At 43.5% G+C, this 26,326-nt stretch overlaps 1 protein-coding gene across 8 annotated transcripts in view; it reads left to right on the forward strand.

Annotated features, from left to right (window-relative positions):
* LOC119161096 (death domain-associated protein 6-like) overlaps window positions 1-26,326 on the forward strand; it is a 180,777-nt gene that overhangs the window by 118,130 nt on the left and 36,321 nt on the right. For all 8 annotated transcript variants that reach the window (XM_075879958.1, XM_075879957.1, XM_075879960.1 and 5 more), the window contains one exon: window positions 21,937-22,450. In XM_075879958.1, coding sequence (XP_075736073.1) covers window positions 21,937-22,450 — 514 coding nt within the window. The remainder of the gene's footprint in view (window positions 1-21,936; window positions 22,451-26,326) is intronic.

A 26,326-nucleotide genomic window follows, 5' to 3' on the forward strand; every position in this document is an offset into this window, starting at 1 on the left:
CATCTATGTTGTTGAATACAGTCCTCGACCGATTTTTTTAACCTGGCGGGGATTGAAAAAATGTCCGAAAAATTGAACAGCCTGAAAAATTCATTGTCGTCAAAAAAGTCCACCTTTCTGCCCTGCCTCATACTACGCTTGGAAGCAATTTGGTTTGCCCATATTTGCGCCAAGGGATATTGTCACCGTGAATGCTCGACAAAAGCGTCTCCGCTGTGGCGATCTCCGCTGCCGACATCTGTGGGCGATCGTCATCATCCGAACCGCTCTCCGGCTGCGGCACAACCTGGCGAAGAATTTCTTCGTCTGTGGGCTCCGCGCACGAAATTGTCATCATCCGCACGAGCAAAGTTTTAAATAGGAAGTTTTAGAATAACGTTTGCAGGCATTGCGGGTATATAGCGGACACATTACGAGTTCTAAAATAGCGTTTGCCCCCCCCCCCCCCCCCCCCGGGAAAGGTTTAAGAACATTTGCTCCGACCGCAAACTCAAATGCACGGAAGCTACACACAACACTTCATGGGCATTGCGGGCCGCGATTGCCACACATTATTTCGGATTTCCTGCGGGCGTGCCGCGAACGGCGACTCGCGTTACGACGCATGCGCAGTGGCAGCGACCGCACCGCAAGGGCTCGCGGTGCGCTATTCTAAAAACTCCCTATTGTCATTGTGGCAAAAGCATTCACTCTACTACTGTGCAGCTCCGCCTCTTCCCTGTACGGTGCGATGACAACAGTGCTGACCTCTACGGCTGACTGAAAACGATAAAATGGTCCCGTGCCGCGTTTTCTAAAGCAGATATGACCTCCAAAACTTGAAATATGACGTTAGCTTTCCAATGTTGGAGGCAGGAAAGTCATTTTAAAATTAAGCCATGAAGCTTAGTCAAGCGGGCAGAAAATCCAACATGGCGTCCATACAGGTTCGTGGCGCGGCTCAAAACAAGCGATTTAGTCTGAAAAATCTAACTTTAGGGTACGAATTTGTCCGAAAAATCGGTAGAAAAAATGCATTAGCCCTATGGGAACCTCGACGATGCACTTTTAAAGTCTGAAATATCTAACAAGTCCGAAAAATCGGTCGCCAACTGTACTCTCAAACTGGTCTGCTGCCAGCGAGCGCAGGTGAGTGCCAAATCTGCGGTCGAGGGTAATCCGGCTGTTTTCTCCTAGGACACCGTCCATGATGTAGATGCGCCTGCAAGCAGATCATCCATAAATTAGTCTCCATGTCTACGACAAATCCGGATTCGGCCCGTCGTCTGAATTCACCATATATTCTTGTGCTGTGAAACAATGCTATATCATGGTCGGCTAGCATACGTGCATGCACGACTTTCGGTGCTGAACTACTATATAATAAATAAGTGGTCATAGCAATGCTGCGCATTGAGATTGTTGTTTTTTCATCTGTTGTTGCGTGCGGCATATGTAACCATAAGCCGAAACGAACGGCAGGTCAGTGCGATGCCAGAGTTACTTAAGATATACATTTTGACCGAATCTTTGCTTGAACCCTGGTGATAGCATTCGGTTCCGGTAAAAATATAGCAAGTGTGATGCTTAATCATGGCACTGCCTGTGACGAGTTTCAATAAACATTTCTCCATAGTGGCCAATGGCATATATGGGTTCGAATCCCGGCTGCGGCGGCTGCATTTCCGATGGAGGCGGAAATGTTGTAGGCCCGTGTGCTCAGATTCGGGTGCACGTTAAAGAACCCCAGGTGGTCAAAATTTCTGGAGCCCTCCACTACGGCGTCCCATAATCATATGGTGGTTTTAGGACGTTAAACCCCACATATCAATCATCCAATGGCATATACACTCACAGGGCACTTTTTGACCTCCGAAATTGCTTGCTGCAAGAACCAGCGCTACATGGGTGATGTGGTGGCATTTTTGCAACCTGTGGAAGTGATTTAGTTCCAGTAGCGAATTGAACAACACAGAAAAAGTTCGATTGCATGCGAAGCCGACCACGGAACACGATCGTCCTCCGAAATGCAGACCGTGCAGCAGCTCGCCCGGCAAGCGGTTCGTGGTCACGTCTAGCGATCCCGCTAGTGTTGCCCCAACTCTCAGGCCGCTCGCTCATTTATAAAGTATTCGATTATAAATGAACGGCTCGACCAAATTCGCTCAAATTTCGCCAGCTTGTCTGTGAACGTACAAGAATCAACCAACACAACACAGATTATGGTTGAAAGTTGGGTGTCATGATCCCTTTAACCAAAGGCTTTCTGTTACGTAACTACGATTCTTGTGCAATCACAATTTTTAAAACTGTTTTTGAGTGTGATGCCTTCTTTCTTTTTCAAATGTTTTCGTAAAACTTAGCTTTTGAATGGATTTTTTAAAAATATTATTTCACATGTTTGTTACAAAGGGTAGTGCAGTTCATACATGGGAGTAATCTATTCAAAAACTTGTTTTAGAGTCTGTTTCAGTGTTATGTGTATTACTAGCCAAATATAAAATAGTGACACCTCGATAATTTGAACTCGTAGGGGCCGCCAAATTTGTTCGAATTAAAAGAAGTTTGAATAAATTAAAGCTAACACACGAAGGGCAAGTTTCAGAAGACTTGAATTTATTCACAAATCACAGGACATCCGTTAATAATTGAAGTAATCGGTGATATGCATCGGCACACGTTTCCCTTGCAGCAAGTCAATCAATTTCACATGCAGTTTGCAAAGCGTTTCTACTTCGGCTTCAGCATTCTCCTGGCAAGAGATGTTGCGTGCGGAAATGTCCAGCGCAGACACTTTCTAAAGACGGCGACAACAACGACTGTGTAGCGGAGGCTTGTGACAAGAAAGGAGCAGCGTCTTCACGCGGAGATAAGCAGATCGGCATTTGAGAGAAAACCAACACTCCACGGCAGCTTTCTTATTTATTTTTTTTGCTCTTTTCGCATGTGTTAAGAAGGGTTACATGGCAGGTACGGGAAAGGATGAAAGCGTGGCGCGGCGTGTGAGAGACCCCCCTTCCCCCCTCAAGGCGCAGAGCCGTGCTCCCGCAAGGGGCAAGGGCTGAATAAGATTGTGCCTTTTTCCTTTCCTTCAAGCACACATTTATTCAACCCAGCGACAGCTTTCTTTTTTTTTTCCTCTCTCTCTCTTCGCGTGCGGCATTGGAAGGAGAAGGGTCTTTACGTGGCAGGGATGGAAAAGGCAGACGCGTGACACGTCGCGGATCAGCATTTGATAGAGGGAGAGCAAACATTCCACCGCGGCCTTTTTTTTCCCTTTCATTTCCTTCGCGCGCAGCGTTGAGGTGTCGCAGGTGCCGCCGCGGGATTGGGCGTAGTGCTGAGAGCATTATCGGAGCGCGGTATGTTTGAATGAACCGTCACAAGTGCTTGCGCGATCGAATTACCGAGCGTTTTCGCCCATTGGAATACACATAACTTTGACGGGACCTCATCGTGAGTTTGAATTAACCAGAATTTCGAATTATGCTTCGAATTAAAGAGATTCGACTGTATTCACTCGTGCTTCAACATTGCGAAAATTTGTTTTTCAAGCTCCTAGGGCGACATGATTACTGCCGCTAACTGCTCCAGAGCAAGGTTTGTCTGCGCCCAAATTGGAATTTTGCTGCTCCGAAAACTGCTCCCAATATAGTCTCGGCCCTCTCACCCCTGTATTAGCTTTCAGCTGCCCATGCAGCTATTGCCAGCAGCAAAGCAAAACTCCTCGACTTCAACGTGCCTACTGGTCGCTGTTTAGTGCATGATAAATCACGTAAACTTGAAAGCAGCCAGCCTCGTAGCTTTTGTATCGTCTCATAGTGAAACCACAGAACCGAAACAACTTACACTGACATGCCACAATGTACACTTGCCACTTTGGCTTGGATTGGATTGGGGCTCCGTGTGCTGATAGTATGCATAATGCTTAAGAGATGGCGCGGGCTGTCGTGTGTCATCCATCAGTGGTTAAGGAGCAGATGACAATCAGCTGCACTTTTTCGCTGTGCCATCATATTTTTGATGGGTAATGTGGGGGGTGCGAGAATTATGCAAGTAAATACGGTATATCATGGTCTGAAAATAAAATTTGCTAGTTTTCAGTGATGTGAATATTTTTGCTCTCTTCTTGAGAATCATTTAACCGAGATTCTGAGGAGTATATTTTTACTCTTCACTTCATTTTCAAGCAATTTACAGCCATATTACATTTTATCATTTCAACTTCATCGATTTCACTCTTGAGTGTACTTAGTGGGACTCGCTCAGACTCGGATCAAGCCGTGAGTCTGAGGGTAAATAATACTTTGGCGAGCTTGAGCACGAGTGAGTCTGGTTGAAAATTTCCATGAGTCCAAGAGAGTTTCACCTTTTCTTGCCGACCTAAAGTACTATCTACTCCAATTGAGCATTACTATCAGCCTTACTTGGAAATACATTTGTGCTCATGTCTACTCACGCATATTCCGAAGGAGCATAATAATACATCCTTTCAATATTTATTCGCCAGAGTCGTGAATTGCGTAGAGACAAGTGTGCTTTGACGTGGCATTCACTAACTCTTCCAGAGAAGTTCTTGATAAATTTATCTGATGGTGTCATCTCTTTAAAAAGAAAAAGTTGTCTTTCTCGTTTGCAACCATTCATATTCCAAGGTACTATTTCTAAAGGCACCTAGAAGAACACTGATTACGTGAGATGTTGTTGTTAAGGACATTGACACCATAGTTGAACAAGCTAATTCTAGGCTAATAGTTTCATTAGTAAACTCACTCAGATTAAGATCGAGCCGTGAGTCTGAGTGAGTCCAGGTGAGTATTATTTGAGTGAGTTTCAGTCAGAGTGAGTATGGTTGAAGAAAATTTTCTTGAGTGGCTATCCGAGTGCACCTGTCTCGCGAAAATTTTGGTGACTCTCAGTGAGTTAGTTCCAAGCGCAAAATATATTTCATCAGAGTCTGAGTGAGCTCCAAAAGCTTTTTTTGACTTAGGCCATTAACACTACTTAAGCAGTCATGACTATCTTTGGGTGTAGCTAGCCATTTAAATGTACTTATCATTTTTGAAAGTTAATCAGTAAATTTCTACGAGAGACATTTCCTGCGTAAAGGCTGACAATTTGAGACTGCTGTTCTTCTTACCACTTAGGAGCATGTGGCTGTACAGTGCAATCTGCTTGTTTTCTACAGATTATAACTAAATTGACATAACTGGAAAATTCAGTCGTATACTACCTAATCAGCAAAAAAAAAAAAGAAACCATCATGTTTCTCCATGTATGTAGGCTTAGTTTCTGCCTAATCAGGAATTATTACAAAAAAAGAAAAAAATCCTGTTTCTTTAAGTACGTAGGCTTAGTTGCTACCTTATCAAGATTAACAACAAAGGTCATTTGGAAAACACACTCTATTACTGTATACATAAATAGCCATAAAATTACTTAGGCATGTGTAAACAAGTCAAAAATTTGTACTGTCTTGAGCGGCAGCTGAAGCTTGAGAATTGCAGGGGTGAGACAGCTGTGCATATTGCAAAGCAAGCATTTTTGACACATTTTCATTTTCTTGTGCCAAGCTGCACCTTTGTTTAGTTACGCCAAGCTGCTGCAAAAGCATAAAAATCGCGACAATTGCGCCAAACTGCACCAAAACAGCCTCGAAAGCTAGAATTTTAAGGCCAATTTCAGCTTCAGGGGTTGACTAATAAGACGAGCCCAATCATGTTTTTTTTTTACTTTGTACTTTTCTGTTGACGAACGCTCCCATTGCGCCCCCTTTATCTCCTCTAAACTGTTGTAAATATACGTGACCCCGCAAAAATGTGCTGCCGTGCATCGAGCATCCTTCTTCTACTAGCTAGGCTGTGTTTTCTAGTGCCACTGTCGCATTGTATAAACCACAATCCCCCGGTCGCTGCAATTTTGATGTCGATGCTGCTGCGTGCGGTCAGCAGTCATCTACGCATGCGCGTTTGCCGTGAGCATTAACTGTCAACGTTGAGTCATTTCCCTTCATGCGAGGTGTCTTCTGCATGCTCTGGTGCGTGCACATAATTTCTGAAAATGGGTTCCGTGAGCCACTGAACGCGTGCAGCTCATTTCTGGTTTACACCCATTAGCTACTAACTTATTTCGACTTGCGAGTTCTCATTGCATTTTGCATTCAAAAAAGCCATCGCACGCGAAATCCACCCATCGGTGTCTGCAGGTAGAGAGAAATACTTTGTTATTTGCGAAGCCATGGTGACAGAATGCGCGTTCACACTAATATAAATGTAATGAACAGGCACCTCGGCGCTCTATTCGTGACTGATGACGCATCGGCGATGACGTGGCACAGTTTTCATGATTAGCCACTGCTCCCTTTTGTAATCTAAACTTTAAGCATACGCTTTAAAGGGCGTCACTGCATGCGTGCTGGCTCTGGGCTATGCTTTTAAGCTTAGCTCGATTGGTGTTTCAGTCGGCGGCAGTGTGACTTCGTTTTCTTTCTTTTCTTCTTATGCAATAAAACCGGCCTCTTTAGGTTCATAGGTTAATTTGCGTGGACACGAATTTTTTATCTGCGCCGCGTGAGTGCCTTACGCGAGTCGCGAAGCGGCAATTGACAGTCGATGTATTATCGGGAGTTCTGCATCGACAGTGATGACCTACGATAAAAAAAGAAAAAAACACAGGTCAACGAGTGCCATATTAATAACGCGTGGTTGCACGCGTGGACAGACGTTATCAGTGTCATTCGCTTATCACTTAGGGCCATACGCCGCACTTTACGAGAAAGTTGGTGTGGCGAGGTTTCTTGGCTCCTGCGCTCTAATCATGAAGGTGGTCCCGCACGAGGTGGCTGCGAACGGCAGTGCAATGCGGTTTTGTTGTCTGTTAAAAGCTCTTGATGCTATCATGTCAGGCTTCTTTTTAAGCGAAGGACCACTGTTACGTAACTAAGATTCTTATGCAATCACAATTTTTGAACTTTTTTTCAAGTGTGATGCCTTTTTATTTTTGAATGTTTCCGGGGAACCAAGTTTTCAACAAAACCTTTTTTTATTGGATATTATTTCACATGTTTGTTATGAGGGCAAGATAAGTCGCGTATTATGTAAGAAGGTAGTGCAGTTCATACCTGGCAATAATCTGTTGAAACACTTCTTTCAAGATCTCTTCCACTGTTGTGTATTATAAACCAATTAAAATATCCACTGGTGCCCCGACATTGCTAAAAATTTGCATATTCAAGCTCCCAGGACGACATATAAAATGCCGCTAACTGCTCCTAGGCAAGATTTTTCTGCTTCGAAAACTGCTCCCAATTTTGTCTCGGCCATCTCACCCCTGCAATTGCCATGTGCGTTACTTTCTTCTGTGCAGTGGTGATAGAAAGAAACACAGTGCGCTGTTTTCATTGCTCCCTAACCTTGGTGGCACTAAGAAGATGCTAGGGCGGTCATTACTTGTGTCATAGATGACTCTAGTAGCTTTCTATTATCATGTGGGTTACAATTGCCTTAGAAGAAACACAAAACATCCTTAGGCATAGATGTTGCACTTCCTGCATTTTTTTTTTCCATAGCCCGCGTACATACTCTGCCAGCTGTCCTTTCGCTTGCATAAAACCGAACAGAAACTGTATGGACTGACAGGCATTTTGCCAAAACGTTTGAGTAAGTGGTGTTGCTGTCATTATTGATTCAGATGCCATCATACTCATCGCTGTTTACACAGTTACTCTGTGCAGCTTTTTGTCAGAATAGCTGCTCATCACTGGATTCATCATATCACGCAACAATACCTTTGATCGCTTTCAAAAAGTATTCCGAGAGTTCTGTGCTGGTGTTCTAAAAACAGCAACGTGATTCCAAAGTTCAAACTGATCGACAGCTTCAAAGACCATGTCATTGGTCTCTTACAAGATTGGGCAGCCGTGGTGCATGAAACATGCTTTTCTAAAGCAGTTCTTGATTTTGGTCTGTTTCACCTCGTACCATGCACTTTACACAAACCGCACCACTTCTGCTTCAGGGGACTGGACCCACAAGCATGTTCCAACAATCCTGAGAAGTCTCTTGTTCCAATTGGCCATTTTAGCATGCAACATCTTTAGAGGGCTTTGAAATTTGTGATTTTGCCCTCATCCATGGACCACAGACTTGATGTGTTGTTCAAGAGCTCAGTAAACACAGCTGCATGATGATGCCTGCACTGCAATTGTAGAGAAGCAGGTCTACTTTCCCCTTATATTTTTACATCGTACCAACCTGAGATGTCATACTTTGAGAAGCCGTACCTCTAAGAGATCCCGAGGCGTTCACATTTTCAATATTTTTTTTGCTTTGGTAGTGTCTAAAATGTGTTTATGTATAAAGCTGTGAGGTCTCCTGAATTTTCCAGTCACAAAAAATGGCTTGAGATGCTTGCTTTCAATGCTGACACATAAGAACACAACAACTGGAACCTTGCTGTGCTTGACCACTTATGCACATGGCCCCTCTAAATTTCTGTTTTGAAGGCATTATTAGCAAAAGTGTGTGGGTATGTCTGCATTTTCTTTTTTTTTTTTTGCAGTACTTCTGCACTCAAGTAGTTTTGTTGCCAGCCACTCGTCATTTACTCATGCATCCATCAAGACAGCCTATCTGACCACATTTTATAGCAGATGCCTTGGCAATCCTTGAAACATTGATTTTATCTCCTGCTGGTTTTGAAGTTTCCTTGTTCAAAAAAAAAAAAAAAGTCAAACTTGTTTGCTTTTTTTTTTTCGGTGACCAGTTGCAACTTTTTGGTTCCGAGTGGTCGAGAACCACAGGCAAGAAGACACTCCTCGGTGTTACCTCACAAAAGATCTATAGCTCTCTGTCACTGGTAACGACGAGCCATCTTGTAGACATAAAAGCGACAATTGTGAAAGCCTGATTTTGTGCGTGTTTCCGACATTCAAATTCAGCCAGAAGTCCCAATAAAATAACTCGCTGCCTCACCTCATCAGATGTTGCCTTGCGGTTAGTGAGCACCATCTTTGACTAGCACATGAAACAAATGTAAACTTGTGGGAGAAGGCATCGCGAGGCATTGTAGTGCTGCGACCAAACTTGTACACATTATAGAAATTAAGTAACCAATCACAATTGCATCCTTTAAAATGTAATTCATTATAGCAAGTCAATTACAGCTTCATTATTGTGACTGAGCAATTACAGAAATTTAATTGACTACCTTTACTTTAATTTGCATCAAATTTTCATTGCAGAGTTAAAATAGCACAAGTTTACTGGAACTACTACGAACTATGGTGGCTTGGAAGGTGGATATAAGACTGGAGGCTTGCTTGAAGGCTGAGACGCTTACTGTGTCTGGTATATATGCTGTTATGATATATCAATGAGAACTAGCAGTGAGCAATGCCAAAGGAAGCATAGGGGACATTATTAGAAGTAATTGTAATGTAAATGTGAAGAAAAAAAAATGGATGAAACGATAACTTGCCCCCCCCCCCCCCCCCCAGCAGGCACTCAACCTGCAACCTTCGAATAACACGTCCGCTGCTCTACCATCGAGCTACGGTGGTGGTCGTCCCCTCCCCGCCCACTTTATAGTGTACACACGTGCATTTAAACAAGAGAGTGCTAAGGGGGCAGAGTGGTATTTGGGACCAAAAAGTGACAAAAAAATTCATTTTTAAAATTGACACAATTGGTTTCTGCAAGTATTTGTCCATCTCTCTGCTAATTTTCACACACCAGGACGTGGTAATTTTTTTGTAATGTCATTCTAACTGTCCAGAATATTGGTGCTGTTAACATGCAGAACCACCGAAAAAAATGGGGAACCGACTTCGAGGTTTCTTTATAATTTGCCGGCACCTATGTTAGAAGCTCTGCTACGAATATGAGTACATTTATGAGGATTGCAAAACATGCACACCATGATTGTTTGTTCTTTGAAGAAGCTGTGTGTTTTCAGTTTTTTTCCATTTTGCTCAAAAAAGTAAATTTACGACTGTTCAATTTTGATGCCTCAATATCTCTGCGGCTAGCACATGTACAACGATAATTATTTTTGCAATGGAAACCTGTATGTGTGTAGAATGTAAGTATGGGACCAGAATTTAGAGAACAAGCCCTTTTAATTAACTACTAATCAAAATTGTAACACTATTCCAACTGTTTTTGAAAATAGATAGTTCATTTTGATGTAAAATAACCAAGAAAGGCCTAAAAACAAAAACTCTTGCATACTTCCAATCTATAGTCATTAGTCTATGTTGGCATATCCTAAATATCACTTTTAATTAAGCACTTTTTTTCTGTGGCAAGTTATCTCAGGAACACAATGAACGACAGGAAAACTGATTAAATATTTTAAATCAGCTGAAAAAACTGCATAATCTTGTGCAGTTTGATCAAGATCATTGAAAAAATAATAAAAAAATGTCTAAAACCAGTCTTCCCCCTTAACTTTCAAGTTGAGCTATACTTGTCGTCGCTGATACTTCCAGTTTCTTTGTTAATAGGCCAGCTACTACACTGAACACTCTCTGAATGCATGCGCTAGAGAAGAGAGCGGTATTACAACGTACGAACACCTTGTGCACCGGCTCATAGTTCAGCAGTGCTTCGATGCAAGTCTCCATGTCTTTTATGAAGCATGGCGCTTCACTGTAGCTTGCGCTTTGGTAAAATGTTGCAATCTAGGCCAAGGAAAAAGTGAAAAAAATAGGCTTTTTCGGCAACCCCCGTCTTGACAGAAAATGGGGTCCCACCGTGCTATCACACATTTTTCAGTATGAGAATGGCTGTATAACATCATTATTATTATTATTATTATTATTATTATTATTTAATCATGCTGTGGGCCAATATCGTGGCCCATGCAGGAGGGGCACTGCAGTGACAAAGCTATCAAAAGAAATAAAAAGAAATATAAGTAATCAAAATAAAGATAAGAGAGAATGCCAGAAAAACTTTAACAGTAAATGAAAATGCTGTAACTTAAAGAGGCCCTGCAACACTTCTTGAGCATGGTCAGGAAAAGCTGACGATTGGTAGTTTGCGCACCGGACAACATGCGAGCCAAATATTATCGCGCAGCACGCAACCTAAAATTCACAATAAATTGTCAGTCAGCTAAAAATTGTTTTCTCTTTTCTTGACAAATGACGTAAGACGCTCAAAAACCACACCTGGAAAGCTCATCTATCAGCCATTGGCCGATTTGAACATGGCACGCTCTGTCATTACAGGGATTGTTGGGAAACCTTGACAAAATGTTGCGCATTCGAAGAAATAAAAGAAAAGTGCTCAAGGTCACGAGGTGCGTCTGACGTAATTTCTTTGCACCTGTCATCCCTTCCTGCTTAGCTTCCAGTGCTTTAGTGGAGACGAGATAAGGGAGAATGCAATTGCAGCATGTGACAAAGCTTTGTAACTCCGCTCGCACTGGACTGATTCTTGAAAATTTTGTGATGTTGGATTCGTGAGGCAGTGAGCTCTTCCAGTGAATTCATTCCATGGTTACTTGACAAGTGCTTCAGGGCCCTTTTAAAGCCATACTGCACGACACAAAATGCTTGCTTGGCTCAAAGAACTGACACTATCGTGAAAACTTAGCGCGAAAGCATTAGGGAACTAAAACATTACACACTAAATATAATAATAAAAACAAGCATAGATAGAATACTATTTTATAAAAATAAATGCTCTCCAAACAATAACAGGGCCCTCAGCACAGTTAGAATTCACATTAACTGGACAAGAACAGTTTGAAGCACTGCTTAAGGTTCATGCTAAATTTATGGGAAAATGGTTTTCAAGCTCCGTGTTGTTCCTTCGTTGTATGGCATGAAGAGGGCGGGAGTCACGCTGGGTTATGGTGTGCAGATAAGAGTTGTTCATATGCGAGATTTAGTTTCAACTTGATCTTGTTAAAAAATTATTACTGGCAGTCATAAAGTTTTATGATATAATACCTAGAGAGGAATCTGGCACTGTGATCGTGTACCCTCATGGGAATTATGGGAAGTTCAGGCTTCGGATTGCATCAGGTTAGCCAGTGAACTGTCCACGGATATTTTTTTGCTGTTTCATTTCGTTATTTACGTAGAGCGGCTAGTAGAGTGGGTGCAAAGGACTGAAGCTGCGCCTTTGTTGTTCAAGGAAGCTGAAAACTGCTAGCACTTTCAAATTACTGCAACGCTGGAGATGTATAAGTCGTGTTTGACAGTTTTAAGCGAAGCGTTGTTCACTCACTGCTGCGCATAGATGTAGCATTCCATGCCATTGTAGGATATTACGTCGATCGAGTTCACGTTTGTTGTTAGTGCATCGTTGAAATCAACTGCAAAACGATGGCGACGCGAAGCAGACGCGCCGCCACGCTTTCCTGACTCGACTTCACAACAAAACGAGAGGCGCATTGGGGGCAAACCACTTGAACAGACGCACCTGGCATCATATCAGACAAAAAGTCGAATGTTTCTCACTTAATACTGTGTTGTTATTTTCATAAATAAATATATCTTACTTTCGAGGGCAAACCAAGATTGTTTGTTTTGAAACGTTGTAAAGAATATTTCATTACATCTTGATGCCAAATCTGGAACGCAATGGCAGAACAATGCATACCCTGGCGGTTAAATTGGTACAGGTTTCATTTATACCGCCTAGTCAAAGAACCCTTTGCAATGAAGTTTGCTTGCGAAAAAATGAAGCAAGTTTCAATATAATATAACTTCATATTACCGTACTTTGTTTTACACTTGCAAAAGAAGCGTCGTGATCTTAAGAACGTGATCCATCCGAATCGGCTCCAAAGCCTTTACTTTCCATCATTCACATGCGGGCACAAGCGCCGCTGAAGGAGCCCGCCTAGACACTAGCACCAGATTCCACTCTAGGCATTATTGTATGAAACTCTATGCTGGCAATCCAACTCCTGCTCGAAAGTCGGATTTGGGAGTGTCTATCATCAGCAATAGCCATGCTGGCTCGCAGGGGTGGAAGTGCTGCACCATTTGCGCCATTTTGCGCCAATTTAACCTGCTGCGCCTAAACGGCAATTTGTGTGAGCAACACCAAATTCAGTCGAGTTGTATTATCGACTGAGCAACACGCGTGTGCTAGACTAAGGACGCAACTACGTCCATATCAAATTAGTTTGGTCACGTCTATTGGTTCTGTGTCACTAGTCATATCGTATTTCGGTTCATGCATAAATTTTGTTAAGGTGGCGTTTGTGTGTATACCTCATTATGGGACTCTATATAAGTTTAAACAGCAAAGCTGTTAGTCGAATAATATGAACTAAAAAAAACAACTAAAAATCAGTTTCATCGGCGAAGCGATGACTGCATTGGCAAGAATTTGTAATGTTGTAATGCTAATGCCGCACATGCTCCTTTCTATTTTTGCTATCACACCATTACGCGAGTAACGCTGCTTTGCGCAAAACACCCCTGAATGACTGGGAACAATCTAGATCTTAGAACCTCCCGATGAGATTACACGCACAACGCGTACATTAGAGTTCTGGAACTTACGCGGCCGCTGGCGATAACGCTGGAATCTTTGGTGGCACATCTATAACTGCCGACACACTTTGCTGCTTGGCAGATTATCGACAGTTGACAGGCTCTGGTTTGCTGATATCAGTCTACAGCGCGTATTGCTCGTAAAGTGGCGTTTCGTTTTCCGGGCACAAGCTCACCCAAATGAAAAGTTCACTCGTGAAAACAGCGGCTGCTGCGTTCGTCTACATCACAATCGCGTGACAATACGAAGGCTGAAAGCTAATTCTTTTGGATCTGACATCGTGGCACTCTACAAAACGCTGGTGTAAGGGAGTAAGGACGGCTGCTCCCGGGAGAAATGCTCTTATCACACAATCTCTTCATGTTGAGAGCTTACCACGTAGAAAGGTTTACGAGCTGCGTGCTTGCCGATAGTGCACACACCAGCTTATCACAACCCCACCCTACCCCCGTATTCTAGAACGTCCCTTCACTCAACGCTCCACCTTCACTTGAGAAAGCCGATGGGAGCGCCGTCTCTAGTCACGACAAGTCACTGCATATCGGCGATAATCTGCTGCGATTCTTGAGTAGCGCAGTGCCATTTTTAGCCGAGAGGCGGCGCAGTGCTCAATTCTGTCAAATGAAGGGTGAAAGTCGAGTCGAGGAGCGTTTGTGAATACTGGGGTTAGTATCAAAGTTCCCCGCTGCTGCTCGAGTACACTCATTTTATAGAGCCCTATTGGTTTAGCATGAAAATAGCTTTTATTAGTTCATCTCTAGTCTAATTAACTTGCTTTTCATGTTGGATGCGGTGTTTTGTATTTCCACATTTTAACATCAATCTTTTTTCACTCGTCTGAGGTCTGGTAGCTGTCCAGAGTGCCGTTTTTGTTTTTTTCTTTGAGTTGCTGTTCTTTCAGCTTTGATGTAAGATTTAATATATTTATCAATTTGGGGTAAGTCTGGTCACTTGATCAGCATTGCATGTTTAGTAAAAACCATTGAAATTTTTTGATTTTATGAGAAAGGAAAACTTCTAATTAAGTCATGTGTGACGCGAGAAATCTGCTCAAAACTTCCCTTTTACTGTTCTAAATCTGCTCCAAAACTGTAATATTCTTGCTCCCAAAGCTGCTCCAAAAGACTGAATCCCGCTTCCACCCCTGGGTGCGTCAAAACATGTGCATCTTGTTCTCGGGGCCTCCAAGGTCACAATCCCGTGCCTAGAATTATTCCGCTGAATTACCACCAGTCGCGCATGCCTCCTAGGTAATGCACGATGCTATGTTCAGGGCCGAGGCAACTCTGTTTTGCAAGTCCGCCTAATGGCGAAACTTCCTCTTTGCAGATGCAAATGACATCTAGGCCAATCGGTAGCGTTAAACGGTGGCGGCAATTCATCGGTGGACGTCGTCCGTTGCAGGAACTCTGCTGATAGCTTCTTTGAAAAGTTGTGTGTTATGTAATAAAGCAATTTTCACTGGTAACTGCACGTGTGCTGCCAGAATGTCTGTCACGTCTATGTCTGGACATGGCAATCTATTTTTCCGTGCGTCGCGTCTGCAGAAGAGCACTTAAATGGTGGGAATGCATTGACACTTTTGCTCTAATATACATTATCCATGTATCATCATACATAACAGCTTTTTCGCAATTCCTTCCACCAGCACATTCGTGTTTTTCATCGCTGTGGTGGTAAAAGCCCCCAAAAGACCCTGCCCTTTGGAACTTCAGGTTGCTAAAGTCGGAATTAAAAATTCTTGGGTGCTTTCTTTAGCATGCCTCCTGGTCGGAGCAGTTGCAATTCAATTGTGACAAGCGCAGCTATAGTGAGGCCATCACTGGCGGCCCTGGTGTCAGAAGACCTGGGAAGTGGCTACGCCTTGTTACACGTCTGCCTCTCGCTTTCTAAGGTCAATAGCTGATGGTTGAAAAAAAAAAAAAAAAAGACATCACGACATCGCATTTATTGCTTCGTTTTGAAGCAAAGGAGTTGGAGGCTGCTGCGTCGCTTGAAGTAGCTGGCTCGTTCTATTTCGAGGCATAATGAGACGGCTCGTGAACTTTCTGGGCTACTAACACCTGCTTCGCATTTAGATAACTGCCGGCACGAATGCTTTGGCAACTATAGTGATCATGGTCTTTTTAGCCAGCATTCTTTTGAGTTATGCGATATCTGATCCAAAAGATACATTTTTTGAGGGTCACTTGAGCTCTTAGCAATGAATGCAATGTCAACAAATTGTGTTGTTATACCAAATAATAACGCTTGACATCATCCATGAAACGCGCTACCAGCGGGGCTGCCGTTTCCAAAGTCCGCGCACCTGCCGCACTCGCAAAAACTTGCTGCATGCGTGGTGTTCGATATCCGCGACTTAGGTGACTAGAGACACCTGAAACATCTCTCGCACGCCGATGCACATACTGATGCAATCAGACTTGTCTAGAGCGCCCAATTGGCCGCTCCAGCTGGCATTTTCTTCACAAATATGTAAAGAAAGATGTTGTGTCTACGAAACATGGTTGTACTGCGTGTTAGGCCCTTGTGCTATAATGTAAGCATCAACGGAAGCTTGTAGCTAACGTAAGATAGAAGCCGTGGCCGGCAACAGAGTTGACAGGCACGCGCTCAGCTGCTCTAGACCCGTGTTATATCTGTACAGCACGAACAGCACGTACGAATGGACCTCTCAAATGGTGCGACAATGGTGTGGTTGCAATCAAAGCTCAGTGCATAACCTTATATGACCCCTCTAGAAAGCGAAGCTCTTTTTGCACAGCCTGTGTTGAAAGTACAAGGCAGATGGGTATACCAGCCATAAATAGAACGCGTGCCAGTGATCACACCCTTAAAGTCAAAGCTCATAATAACATCCCCCCTCACCCCCTCCCTCGCGATCCTAGCTTCATTCTGTTCCTTGGACATGGGCGGCGCGTTCCTCTCTTCTTGAGTAACAGTCTATGGAGGCCTGGCACGGGGGGTGATGTTAGTGTATCCACCCTCAGTCCAAAGGAGATAAGTCGGCTCTTCCTATTTCTGCTTTAGCCACGTTCGTCGCCCCCGCTCGTGCACCTTTACCCACGTCTAAAACACACGATGCGCCAAGGATGTTATCGATTCGGACATTACACAAAACATGACGGCCAGTGATGTAGCCAGAAGGGGGGGGGGGGGGGCACATTGGGAACGAGCCCTCTTATCTCAAATTTTTTCGCGGTGGCATATATAGCGCACAATGACCTTTTGCCTACCCCCCTCTTCCCCTCAAATTTTTAAAACTTCTTGCTACACCCTTGGCGACGGCAAAAACCAGTTGAGAATGTCCATATAATTACTGAACAAAATGGCTCTTGCCTTCGACTCGTTTTAGGCGTAGGCATAACGTACCCTGTGAGGTTTTTTTTTATGCTCTGCTTTCGAGAGGACACGATAGGGGGGTTTTTCGAGTGTACATACAGAACCTCCGAGCCACATAATATATCGCTGCAAAAGGAAAATGAAGTTTGTTAAGTTGTGTAGTTTCGGCACAGAGATGCGTGCCGGAAGAGGTTGGCTTTTAGCTGAATGACGTCATGCTACGCCCGGCAGTCTTGTCGATCGTGAAGAACCTCTATTTATTCTTGAAGTCATCTTGTGGAAAGGCAGTTGAGACTGTGCGAGTGTCTAACGTTGTACATCACAGCGTTTGTCTACCATATCGGCTGATAACCACATAGGTGTTGTATTTATATCGGTATTTCGTGAAGTACAATTTTATTCAAGCAGTATTCTGTTTATTTGCTACGGAAATAATCACTGAACAAGTTTTTCGAGAATGCTCAACAGCATGACGCCATTATTCTTACATTATAAACTCTACTAGGGAGTGCTTTTAGGATTATTGGCACTATAAAATTTGCAATGAATCTAAATATTTCTGGCTCTTCACAAGAGCCTCAGAATAATTTTTCATGCCGGCCCTTGAATGTAAACCCAACTTGCTTCTCCTCCAGGCTTTCAAGTTAGCTGTGCCAGATTGCTCCAAAAAACGAAAATTTTGCTGCTCCAAAGTGCTCCAAAATAAAAATGCACTGTTCCAAAAATTGCTCCTAATCGGAAGACCTCCGTAGCATCACTGCAATCAGTTTTAACATACCGGCCAAGTCTCTCCCGCGTGACCCGGGAGACTTCCGGATTTTGAAGGTTTCTCTAAGTTGTACCGGTCATAGGAAAATCTCCCGGAAATCTACTGTTGCCCCGCGCGTCCAGTGCGTTGTCTGGCCACTTGAGCTAAGCTGTCTGGCCTTGTAGTAAAAAGGATTCTTCTTCTTCTTCTTAAAACGATGGTAGCAAGGTTCAACTCTTTTCAGTGTACGTTTTCGAGATGCGAAAATAGTGCAGAACATGCGGCCTGCCGAGTAGGAGGTGCAAAATTGCGCATGGCTGTACAGTTTTTGAAGGTCACGCACATTAACGAAAAAAAAAGGAGAGAACTCCGGTGTAGTAGAGTGAGGGCAGTGGCTCCATGGTACTACGGTTGATGCTTTTCTGGCTGTTGAATGTGCCAGCATTCTAGGAAGTGGTGGTGCTCAGACTGCTCGCTCTCAGTGCTGTGTCACTGCACTCCATCTGCTGTTCAACTGACGTCGTTTCTGTGTTGCCGCATCTTTTCTTGGAAATTTTTGGTTTCCCGATGTAGGAAGTGGCCAGTCGGCCATTGAAGCTGCTGTCAAACGCCCCCGTCTGTCTGGCATGAAAACCGTACCGGTACCGGTTTTTGTGCCAGATAGACTAGTGAGGAATGTTTACCGTTGATATTACATGCCAGAGGAGATTGTGGCGTACAAAAAAAGCCCAACCTCGTCCTCATTTCGTACTAGTGTTTTCCCAGAATGCTGACTAGGACGTAGTTCGCATTTACCATGCAATGAATTGCTGGTGCCACAGCGCACGCGAGAGAAAAAAAAAGGGAGAGTAAGGAGGCAGCCAGCGCCTCCGACAGAAGTGCTTGCTTGACGTGACGCGGCTGGACAAGCGTGTGTTTGTAAACGAATGGCACGCACGAATTAATGAGCTGCCCTCTTTGTGGCTGTTCCATCCTACGGACACACCCACACCTATAGTAGACATGCGAACGTTAACCTTTAGAGCTGGGGGGGGGGGGGGGGGGGGCTTTACATTGACATAGTACTGAGGGGCACGGCGACTCCGATGTACAGGGAGGGGGGCAACGCTGTGACGGACCTTCACTCTCCCTCGCTTGTACTCCGAAGGGGAACTGCGCATGCTTATGCCCACACCTCACTGCACACTTTCTGTACCTTTCCTTTTGCGGCCCCTTTCTCCTCTCTCTCAAGTAACAAATGGCAGGGCTTTTTTAAGCTGCTTGCTACGATTAACCAGTGCTTCTCCTTTTCGCAAGTCAGAACTTTTTTTTACACTATTCTCTTTTTTTAATCCGACTGTTTTCTCCTCTCACTGTCTCTTTTATTGCCATCTTCCTTATCCAGCGCTCCTTCCCCATATCCTTACCTTTTTTTCTCCAACATTCTTATTTTTAGTTTATTGTTTTTCTCATCCGCAAAGGTTGCCGAAAAAAGTGCCTGTTTTCTTTTCTTACGCTTCCGGGCTACGAGCTGAGAAGGGGGAAGGCGAGTGGTCCCCAGGACTGTGCTATATTTGAGACGGATTGCGTGTCACTGCAGCCTAGTGGTAAGAAGACAGGCCATGACCACAAAACACCTTGCGCCGAGCGATATCTCATTTGTCTTGAGGGGACGTCGCAGGCTCCCATCCATGCGACAGTGTGAGGGTATGTGCACTTTGTGAGTGGTGACTGAAGTTACCGCACTGAAGGGCAGTCCCGTTGTTACCTGTTTGGGTACGTCCGCTTCGTGTGCGGTGAAGAAAGTCATCGTGCCGAAGGGCAGTCTCTTAGTCGTGGGTCCGGGTACGACCGCTTTGCGCGCGGTGACTAAAGTCACCGTGCCAAAAGGTAGGCCTTCCGTTGAGTCTCGCTGGGTCCTAGATGTCAGGAGACGGGCCATGACTGCTGCGCGCCCCACGCGCTGCTATAGCCCACCTTGCCAGGGTACGTCCGCTTTGTGTGTTGTGACCGAAGTTGCTGCGCCGAAGGGTAGTCCCTTTGTTGGGTCTCTATGGCTTGTATGCCGGGAGAGAGGCCATGTCTGTTTGGCACTGAGCGGTGGCCCCCTTGCCAGGGTATGGCTGTCTGCCCAAAGCAATTCTTCGCTCTCACATGACCCTGGAGGGGAGTGCCGGGAAAGACTTACGGATGATGATGAGTTGATGTGAGACTCTGAGACAAAGCGCCCCGGCGCCGCTTCTCCTTCATATCTGACAACAGCACTCTGCTATGGTCCCTTGCCCGATGAAATAGCTCGTAAGCAAGCGACGACAGGCCTCGCTCACAGAGCGATGTTATTGCATGTGCCCTTTACACAACGGTGACGGCCGGGTCTTTTCATCTCTGCTTCAGCCGCGTTCGTCCTTAGCCGCACGTAAACCAAACGATGCGTAATAGATGTTATAGGTTTGGACTTTGTAGAGATCAGCGGAGACCGCAAAATTCAGCTGACAATGTTCATATAGTTCTATCGCAAGACTTCCCCCTCCTCCCGCGGGTGACATATTTTATGCCCCCCCCCCCCTCCCCGTTGAGTAGATGTCCCGGATTCCGTTTCTCCAAACTTGGCAGGTACGATTATAAGAGATTGTAATTGTATTACTGTGAATGTTAGTTTTAAAAATACAATTGATTACAAGTATTCAAACTTGCAATGCGTTACGAACAACTTTGCCTTTGACTAAGTAAGCTTTTTCCCTATTCCTTCCATTCATTATGATCATGATAGCTTACAACTCCTAAAAGGACAACAAAGTCAAGTAACAGTTTAAGTCAGAGTGAAAGCTCAATGTATGACAAGTCGAAAACGACATTACCAACAGCAGTGCCCTACTTACCGAGAAATTAATCTAAATGCTGAGAACACATGCGCCACGAGTAGGACATTCGTAAAATGATCTTTATGACGTCAGACTTACTGCCTACAATTAATCACTAGTAGTAACTAGCTGCACTAAATAAAGAACCTTCTGTGCATCAAGAGACGTAATACAATGCTGCTTGTTCGTTTCATCGAAAAAAGAACCGCCGGACGTTATCTATGGTGTGTGGTCCGAAAGATCAATTTTTGCCTGGTTAAACTAGACAGGTTGTGCCATCTACCGGGGCCCAGTTGAACCAAGCACGCCTACAATCTCGAAAGCCATGGCAAGAAATTGATCAATGCCCGTTGTTGCTGCTGTGGTTGCCGCTTGTTTCGTTTTGCTGCTACTAGTTTTGGCGGCTGCGCAGTAAAGATGGGAAGTCTTGTGTACATCAACAGTGACGTGAAAGATTCCACTTTAGCCGGGTATTTTGATGTACTAACGTGATGTGGACCACTAAAACGGGATTTTATTTCAAAATAAGCACTTTCTCGGCACAAAAGTAGCACTACGAGGTTTATAGACCGCTATTTCAGCAATCAACATCTACTTAATATTTGACTGTAGTGTCCCTTTAAGTATGCATGCAATGCTCCTTCATGGATTTCACCACACTAGTCTGTTTGTGGCGATGTTAATTGTCTTTGACATGTAGAGGGATGCAGAAGGAAACAGATGCTACTAGTTTAACCGGCAAAAACCAACAAAAACCTGCAAAAACCAACTGCTTTATTTGATGCTGAAGCGTACACTCCGCTTGTGCCTTTGTTGACTTTGCTGTTGTCGCTGCCTCGTCACGCCAGTACGCGGCAAACATCTTATTTTTAGATTTGAAGCTGTTATGAGATCACAACACGGGTCATGCGTTGTTGTCCACCACCACCGCCAGTCTTCGTAACCACTTTCACGCGGAATGAGAAAAAAGAACGTAGAATAAAAAACACAAATGTAATGATGGGATTTTAACCCGGGTACTGTGTGTGCCAGTCAAGTGTTCTATCGCTGAGCCACGGCTACGCTTGAAACTTCGTTGTAAACTGAGCCTAGGCAGCCTTGATGTTCAGAAAGGAATTGCGTTAATATGAGTCGTAAAGGGTTCTAGAACAGCTAAGGAATAATCACGCGTCAAATAATGCGAATTGCGTACCGAGTCGTTCGTCGAATGCTCCAACCCATTACTAAAGCTTCAGGCATAATTCTTCATCAGCCACAGCATCGAAAAAATTGTTCAATATTTCTTTCCAGGTGTGTAGCGGACTTCATCAAACAACAGCCTTGAAAGTGAGGGCAGTGAGAATGAGGACAAAGATTGCAAAGAAGAGAATTTTATTGTCGTATCTGATATGTCGGAGAGAATTGTAGAGTTTACTTTCATGTTGGAGCAATGGTGACAAATCCAACGATTTCGATTGTTACACAATATGTCATGATCTATTTTAAGGGATTTACTCCGTATGTGCAGGTCATGGAGGTGTATGTCGCTAAACAGGTTGAGCTGGAACGGGAGGCTCAAGAACGGGAGCAAGACAACGGTGATGTCTCCGCACATCCTAGTGAAAGCGACGAGAGTGAAGATGCAGATGAAGATGAGGAGGAGTACAATGAAGATGACGAAGGTGAAGACGAAGGTGAAGGTGAAGACGAAAGTGAAGACGAAGACGAAGGTGAAGACGAAGGTGAAGACGAAGATGAAGATGAAGGTGAAGATGAAGATGAAGAAGAGAATGTGGAAGAGGAGGATGAAGATTACTCGAGGCACTCCATTGATATCAGTCCTGCCGAAAGTGTTTTTGAGCAGAATAAGAAAAAACTGGATTCAAAGAACATCTGTGACTCATCTTCATCAAAGGACCGCAGTCACGGTGCATACAGTCAGGTGGAGGACAATGATTACGACGAAGTGGAATGTGCGGGACCCTCACAACTCGTTGTAGTCTTGAGGGATGTTTTCGAGAATGAGCAGAGCTCACGGCAAGGTAAGCACCCACAATGTTTTTAATGTGGTTTTGTCTGTCTTGGGCATACCAAGGAAATAGTGTAAAGGGCATCAGATAGGCCCTATACTTCCCATGCATTTTAGGTGATTTTTAGATACTGTTTTCTCGGTAAATAAAAAGGATATTCACATAGCCCATACATCATTTTCTTCAAAATTCTCTGCTCTTTTAACTGAAGCAGATATAATAAAATGTAGATTATATTAATATTTCAGTGCATTTTTTTACCACTAGGACCTAACTTTTGAAGAAATTGGCATCTATCAAGATTTGCAACACAAAATATATAAAGCGCATCACTTCAGTTCTGCTTCAATAGCTGTATGTATTTATGTCTAATGTAAGAAAAAAAAATTATCAGATGGTTTTCCTGGAATACATAGGAAATGGTACCTCAGTAATAAAAAAACATAGTTTGAGATAATCAAGCTTGAAGTTGTAAAGCAGCTGAAAAGCAATCTAACCTTGTTATTGCCACTGTTCAACAATTTCATTTAGTAGCTACAAGCTTGCTAATCATTGCCAAAGTCAATTTTTCACTTAGGGCCTTCTTGTAAGCTTGTCTTGCTTCTTTTGTGAAATGATGTGCGCATCTCTCTTTGCAATGTATTGTTAAGTGGGGTCAATATTTTACAGTAAACTGACTGTAGTTTCTCCAGACTTCAATCCTGTTTAAGAATTTTGGCTCGTGTGATACTACCATTATTAAATGGAAGAATAATATTTAATGTCCCAATTCTTACGGCTCCGAACCCAAACAAAGACAGGAGAGACCCAGTGGCTTAATTTTCATTAACCCAAGACGTATAACAAGCCGTTCTCATGTGCTTATTCAGTCTTATTGCAAGATGAATTCATGTCCATTAAGCATACTCATCACCATGCACATAGTTTGCCTGCTAGGACGCTGAAAATGCTGGGAGGTTCAAAGAGCTTGCTGTTTCAGTGTTCAGTGCCTCACTATGTCCCTGGCAATTAGAGAACTGTATGGGCTAATGGGAAATTTACACTTGCTGAAGACCTTCTTTATCCCCAGCATCAAGGGTTATTGACAAGTGTGACAAACACAAGGTGTGATGAAGCTAGAAGCTGAATGTGTTCAAACTGACCCGCTCCAAAGAAGTGTCATTATAAAAGCGCTCAGTGTCTTCGGATTGCCGCACAAATCACCTGAAAATTTTCTGTACACAGGGAACCCCTAGACAGGCATTTTGACTTCTGTGCGTTAAGTTTTAGAAAAAGCGTCGTAAGCACAGAACGCATACGAGGGGCTTGCGCTACTCACTACTTGCTTTTGGAAAAACTGTTTTTGAGAAAACGGGTATCGTGCCATAAAAATGCTGCTTAAGAAAAGCACAGATGTGGAAAATATGCACAAAAAGACACCACTCCGAAATAGCAAAAAAAAATCAAAAAGTGTCTTTTTTTTTTTTTTTTTCAAATTTTGTCCTACCCTGTACTGTTAATAAGCAAGCCATTCAGTAGTGAATAATTTAAGCCAGGAAGTCTCAGTTAGGGAAAGTCCCCCAGCCGTGTTTTATCTTCAGTTGACTATGAACCAAGTTGCCTAGATTGAAGTCCCAATTCCTATATCTGGTACCCTAAACTATGCCATTTTTAAATGACACTGATGTGAAATGATTGCTAGATGTTATCATAGTAAAAACAGGAGCTCTTGAAAAGGAACATGGTGCTGTCCGCTTCACTTAGCAAGGTACTTGTTGAGATGCGGGCCGCACCTCTTGGTGCGTTTTAAACTCTGTGAGCTCATGTCTAAATGGCTCCATTTCCAGGTTTGATATTGGAAAGAAAACTTTCTTTGACTTTGTTAGACTCAAAACTGTTAAATTGCAGTATTTTGATTGCGGCCTTTCACTTCACTCCTTAAGAAAGTGTACAATTTTGATACGTGAGTAGAAATTTGAGAGTGTAGTATTTAAAATGTATAAAGTTGTCAGCATAATTATAAAGTCACTTCATGAGATGTTAGAAAGCTGGAAAAGAGGTGATCAGGAGAAACTTTTTTGTGCTTTGTCTGGACCATTGTCGATTCTCAAAAGTGTTAGAATTAGGATGGCGTAGTTCCTGCAGCTCACAAATTAAGTTGAAGCAATTAGTGGAAAGTCAAAGGAGAGTGTGGTGGAGGTGCAGATGTGGAATGTGCACAAGTCCCAATGAACATTTCTTGTATAAAAACAATTCTACTTGACCTTGACTCCTCTGTACATCATTACGGCTGTTACATCAATATTCTAGTTGGCAAGTATTGTTTCCCCTAAAAATACGTAAAACACTGTCGTACTGAATTCTTTTCAGTGGCTAGTTTTTTTTTTTTGCTGTAGACAGAACACTTTCACCATGTAAACATCCCTTACCTCTAGACTCTCCACATCACCTCCACGGTTTTTTTTTTATTCCTAAGTAGATGGTGGGAAATTTTAAGTAATCCCTGGTGCTTAAATTTAGATATGTTAAGCACTACAAGATGGCAGGGAATACGGAGCCCCAGCACTGCTGCTTTCCTCATTCATGTTGCATCTTATGAACACAAGATTTCTGGACTCTGCTGTTACTTTTGTCTGCCATTCATTCTCCAATTTGATTGGTGGATGCCACCTTTTATAAAACAGCGAAATGTTGTAATTAACTATAGAATGGCATAAGAAGTTGATTATAAGGTACTTAATACAGTTACTATGAGGCCTCTGCACAACTGCCAAGCCTCTTTTGAAGAAATTATAAAAATATGCTGTGTAGCCAACACAGTGCACTTCACTGATACCTCTTGACTTCAAAAGATTGCCCGAGTTGGCATTTAATGCTTTAATCCTCCTAGTTACTTTATTTGCTTCATTCTAAGGCTCTCCTTAATTCATCTCTCCATAAATTTGTGTCGACAGTGAGAAAATATTGTTCTTGGTGTTACTCTTCACTGGAAAGGAATGGGCTTTTGCTGAAATTGTGAGCTCCTTTCTGTACAAGCAGATTAGGTTTGACTCCAGTGTTCATAGGAACGTTCTATGGCAACTATGAAGGTATATTTACTATGCCAAACTAGTATTGCAGAACCCTATAAAGTACAGTAGACCCTTTTCATATGTATGCCACCTGACGGTGGGCTCTTCGTCAGTTTAGTTTTGCAAAGAGTTCTTATATAGAATTGGCCATGTTTACGACAAAGGGCCGGGACTCTCTGTTCGCCATGTTTGTGCGTGTTGCCGTCCGGTTGCATTTTACAGTCTCCATAATCTCTGCTTGTGAATGCACTCGTGCCTTGCTTTATAGATGTAGTGTGGCCAACTTCGACATCGTAATGAGGGACCCGTCGACCGAGTGGATGAACGATTTGATTCGGATCCACGGCAAGGCGGACTCTAGCTCATGTAGCGCGGACTTCAGTAGCCATTAACGATGAATATCGCTCGTCAGTGCTGAAAGCTTCTTACAGGAATTTGTGTCCACATAATTGTAGCAGCATTGCCACTGAAGAGTACAATGGTGGCTATCCTGCAAAATAAGGTGGACGCGTGAGACGGGAAGTCTTGAGCAGCCAGTGCTGACCGCTTTTGCATACTCTGTTCCATACAACAGTGAAATGCTGTACAATCTAGGAAGACTTTGAAGAAATGTGTTTGCACCAACAAATAGTTACCGACAAGACTGCGATTTCATATTCTTTTTCAGGCTGAGTAATTCATGAAGGTCTCCCCGCCATGGTGGTCTAGTGGCTAAGGTACTCGGCTGCTGACCCGCAGGTTGCGGGATTGAATCCCGGCTGCGGCGGCTGCATTTCCGATGGAGGCGGAAATGCCGTAGGCTCGTGTGCTCAAATTTCGGTGCACATTGAAGAACCCC

This window comes from Rhipicephalus microplus, chromosome X, assembly GCF_043290135.1.
Source record: "Rhipicephalus microplus isolate Deutch F79 chromosome X, USDA_Rmic, whole genome shotgun sequence".
NCBI classification, from domain to species: Eukaryota; Metazoa; Arthropoda; class Arachnida; order Ixodida; family Ixodidae; genus Rhipicephalus; species Rhipicephalus microplus.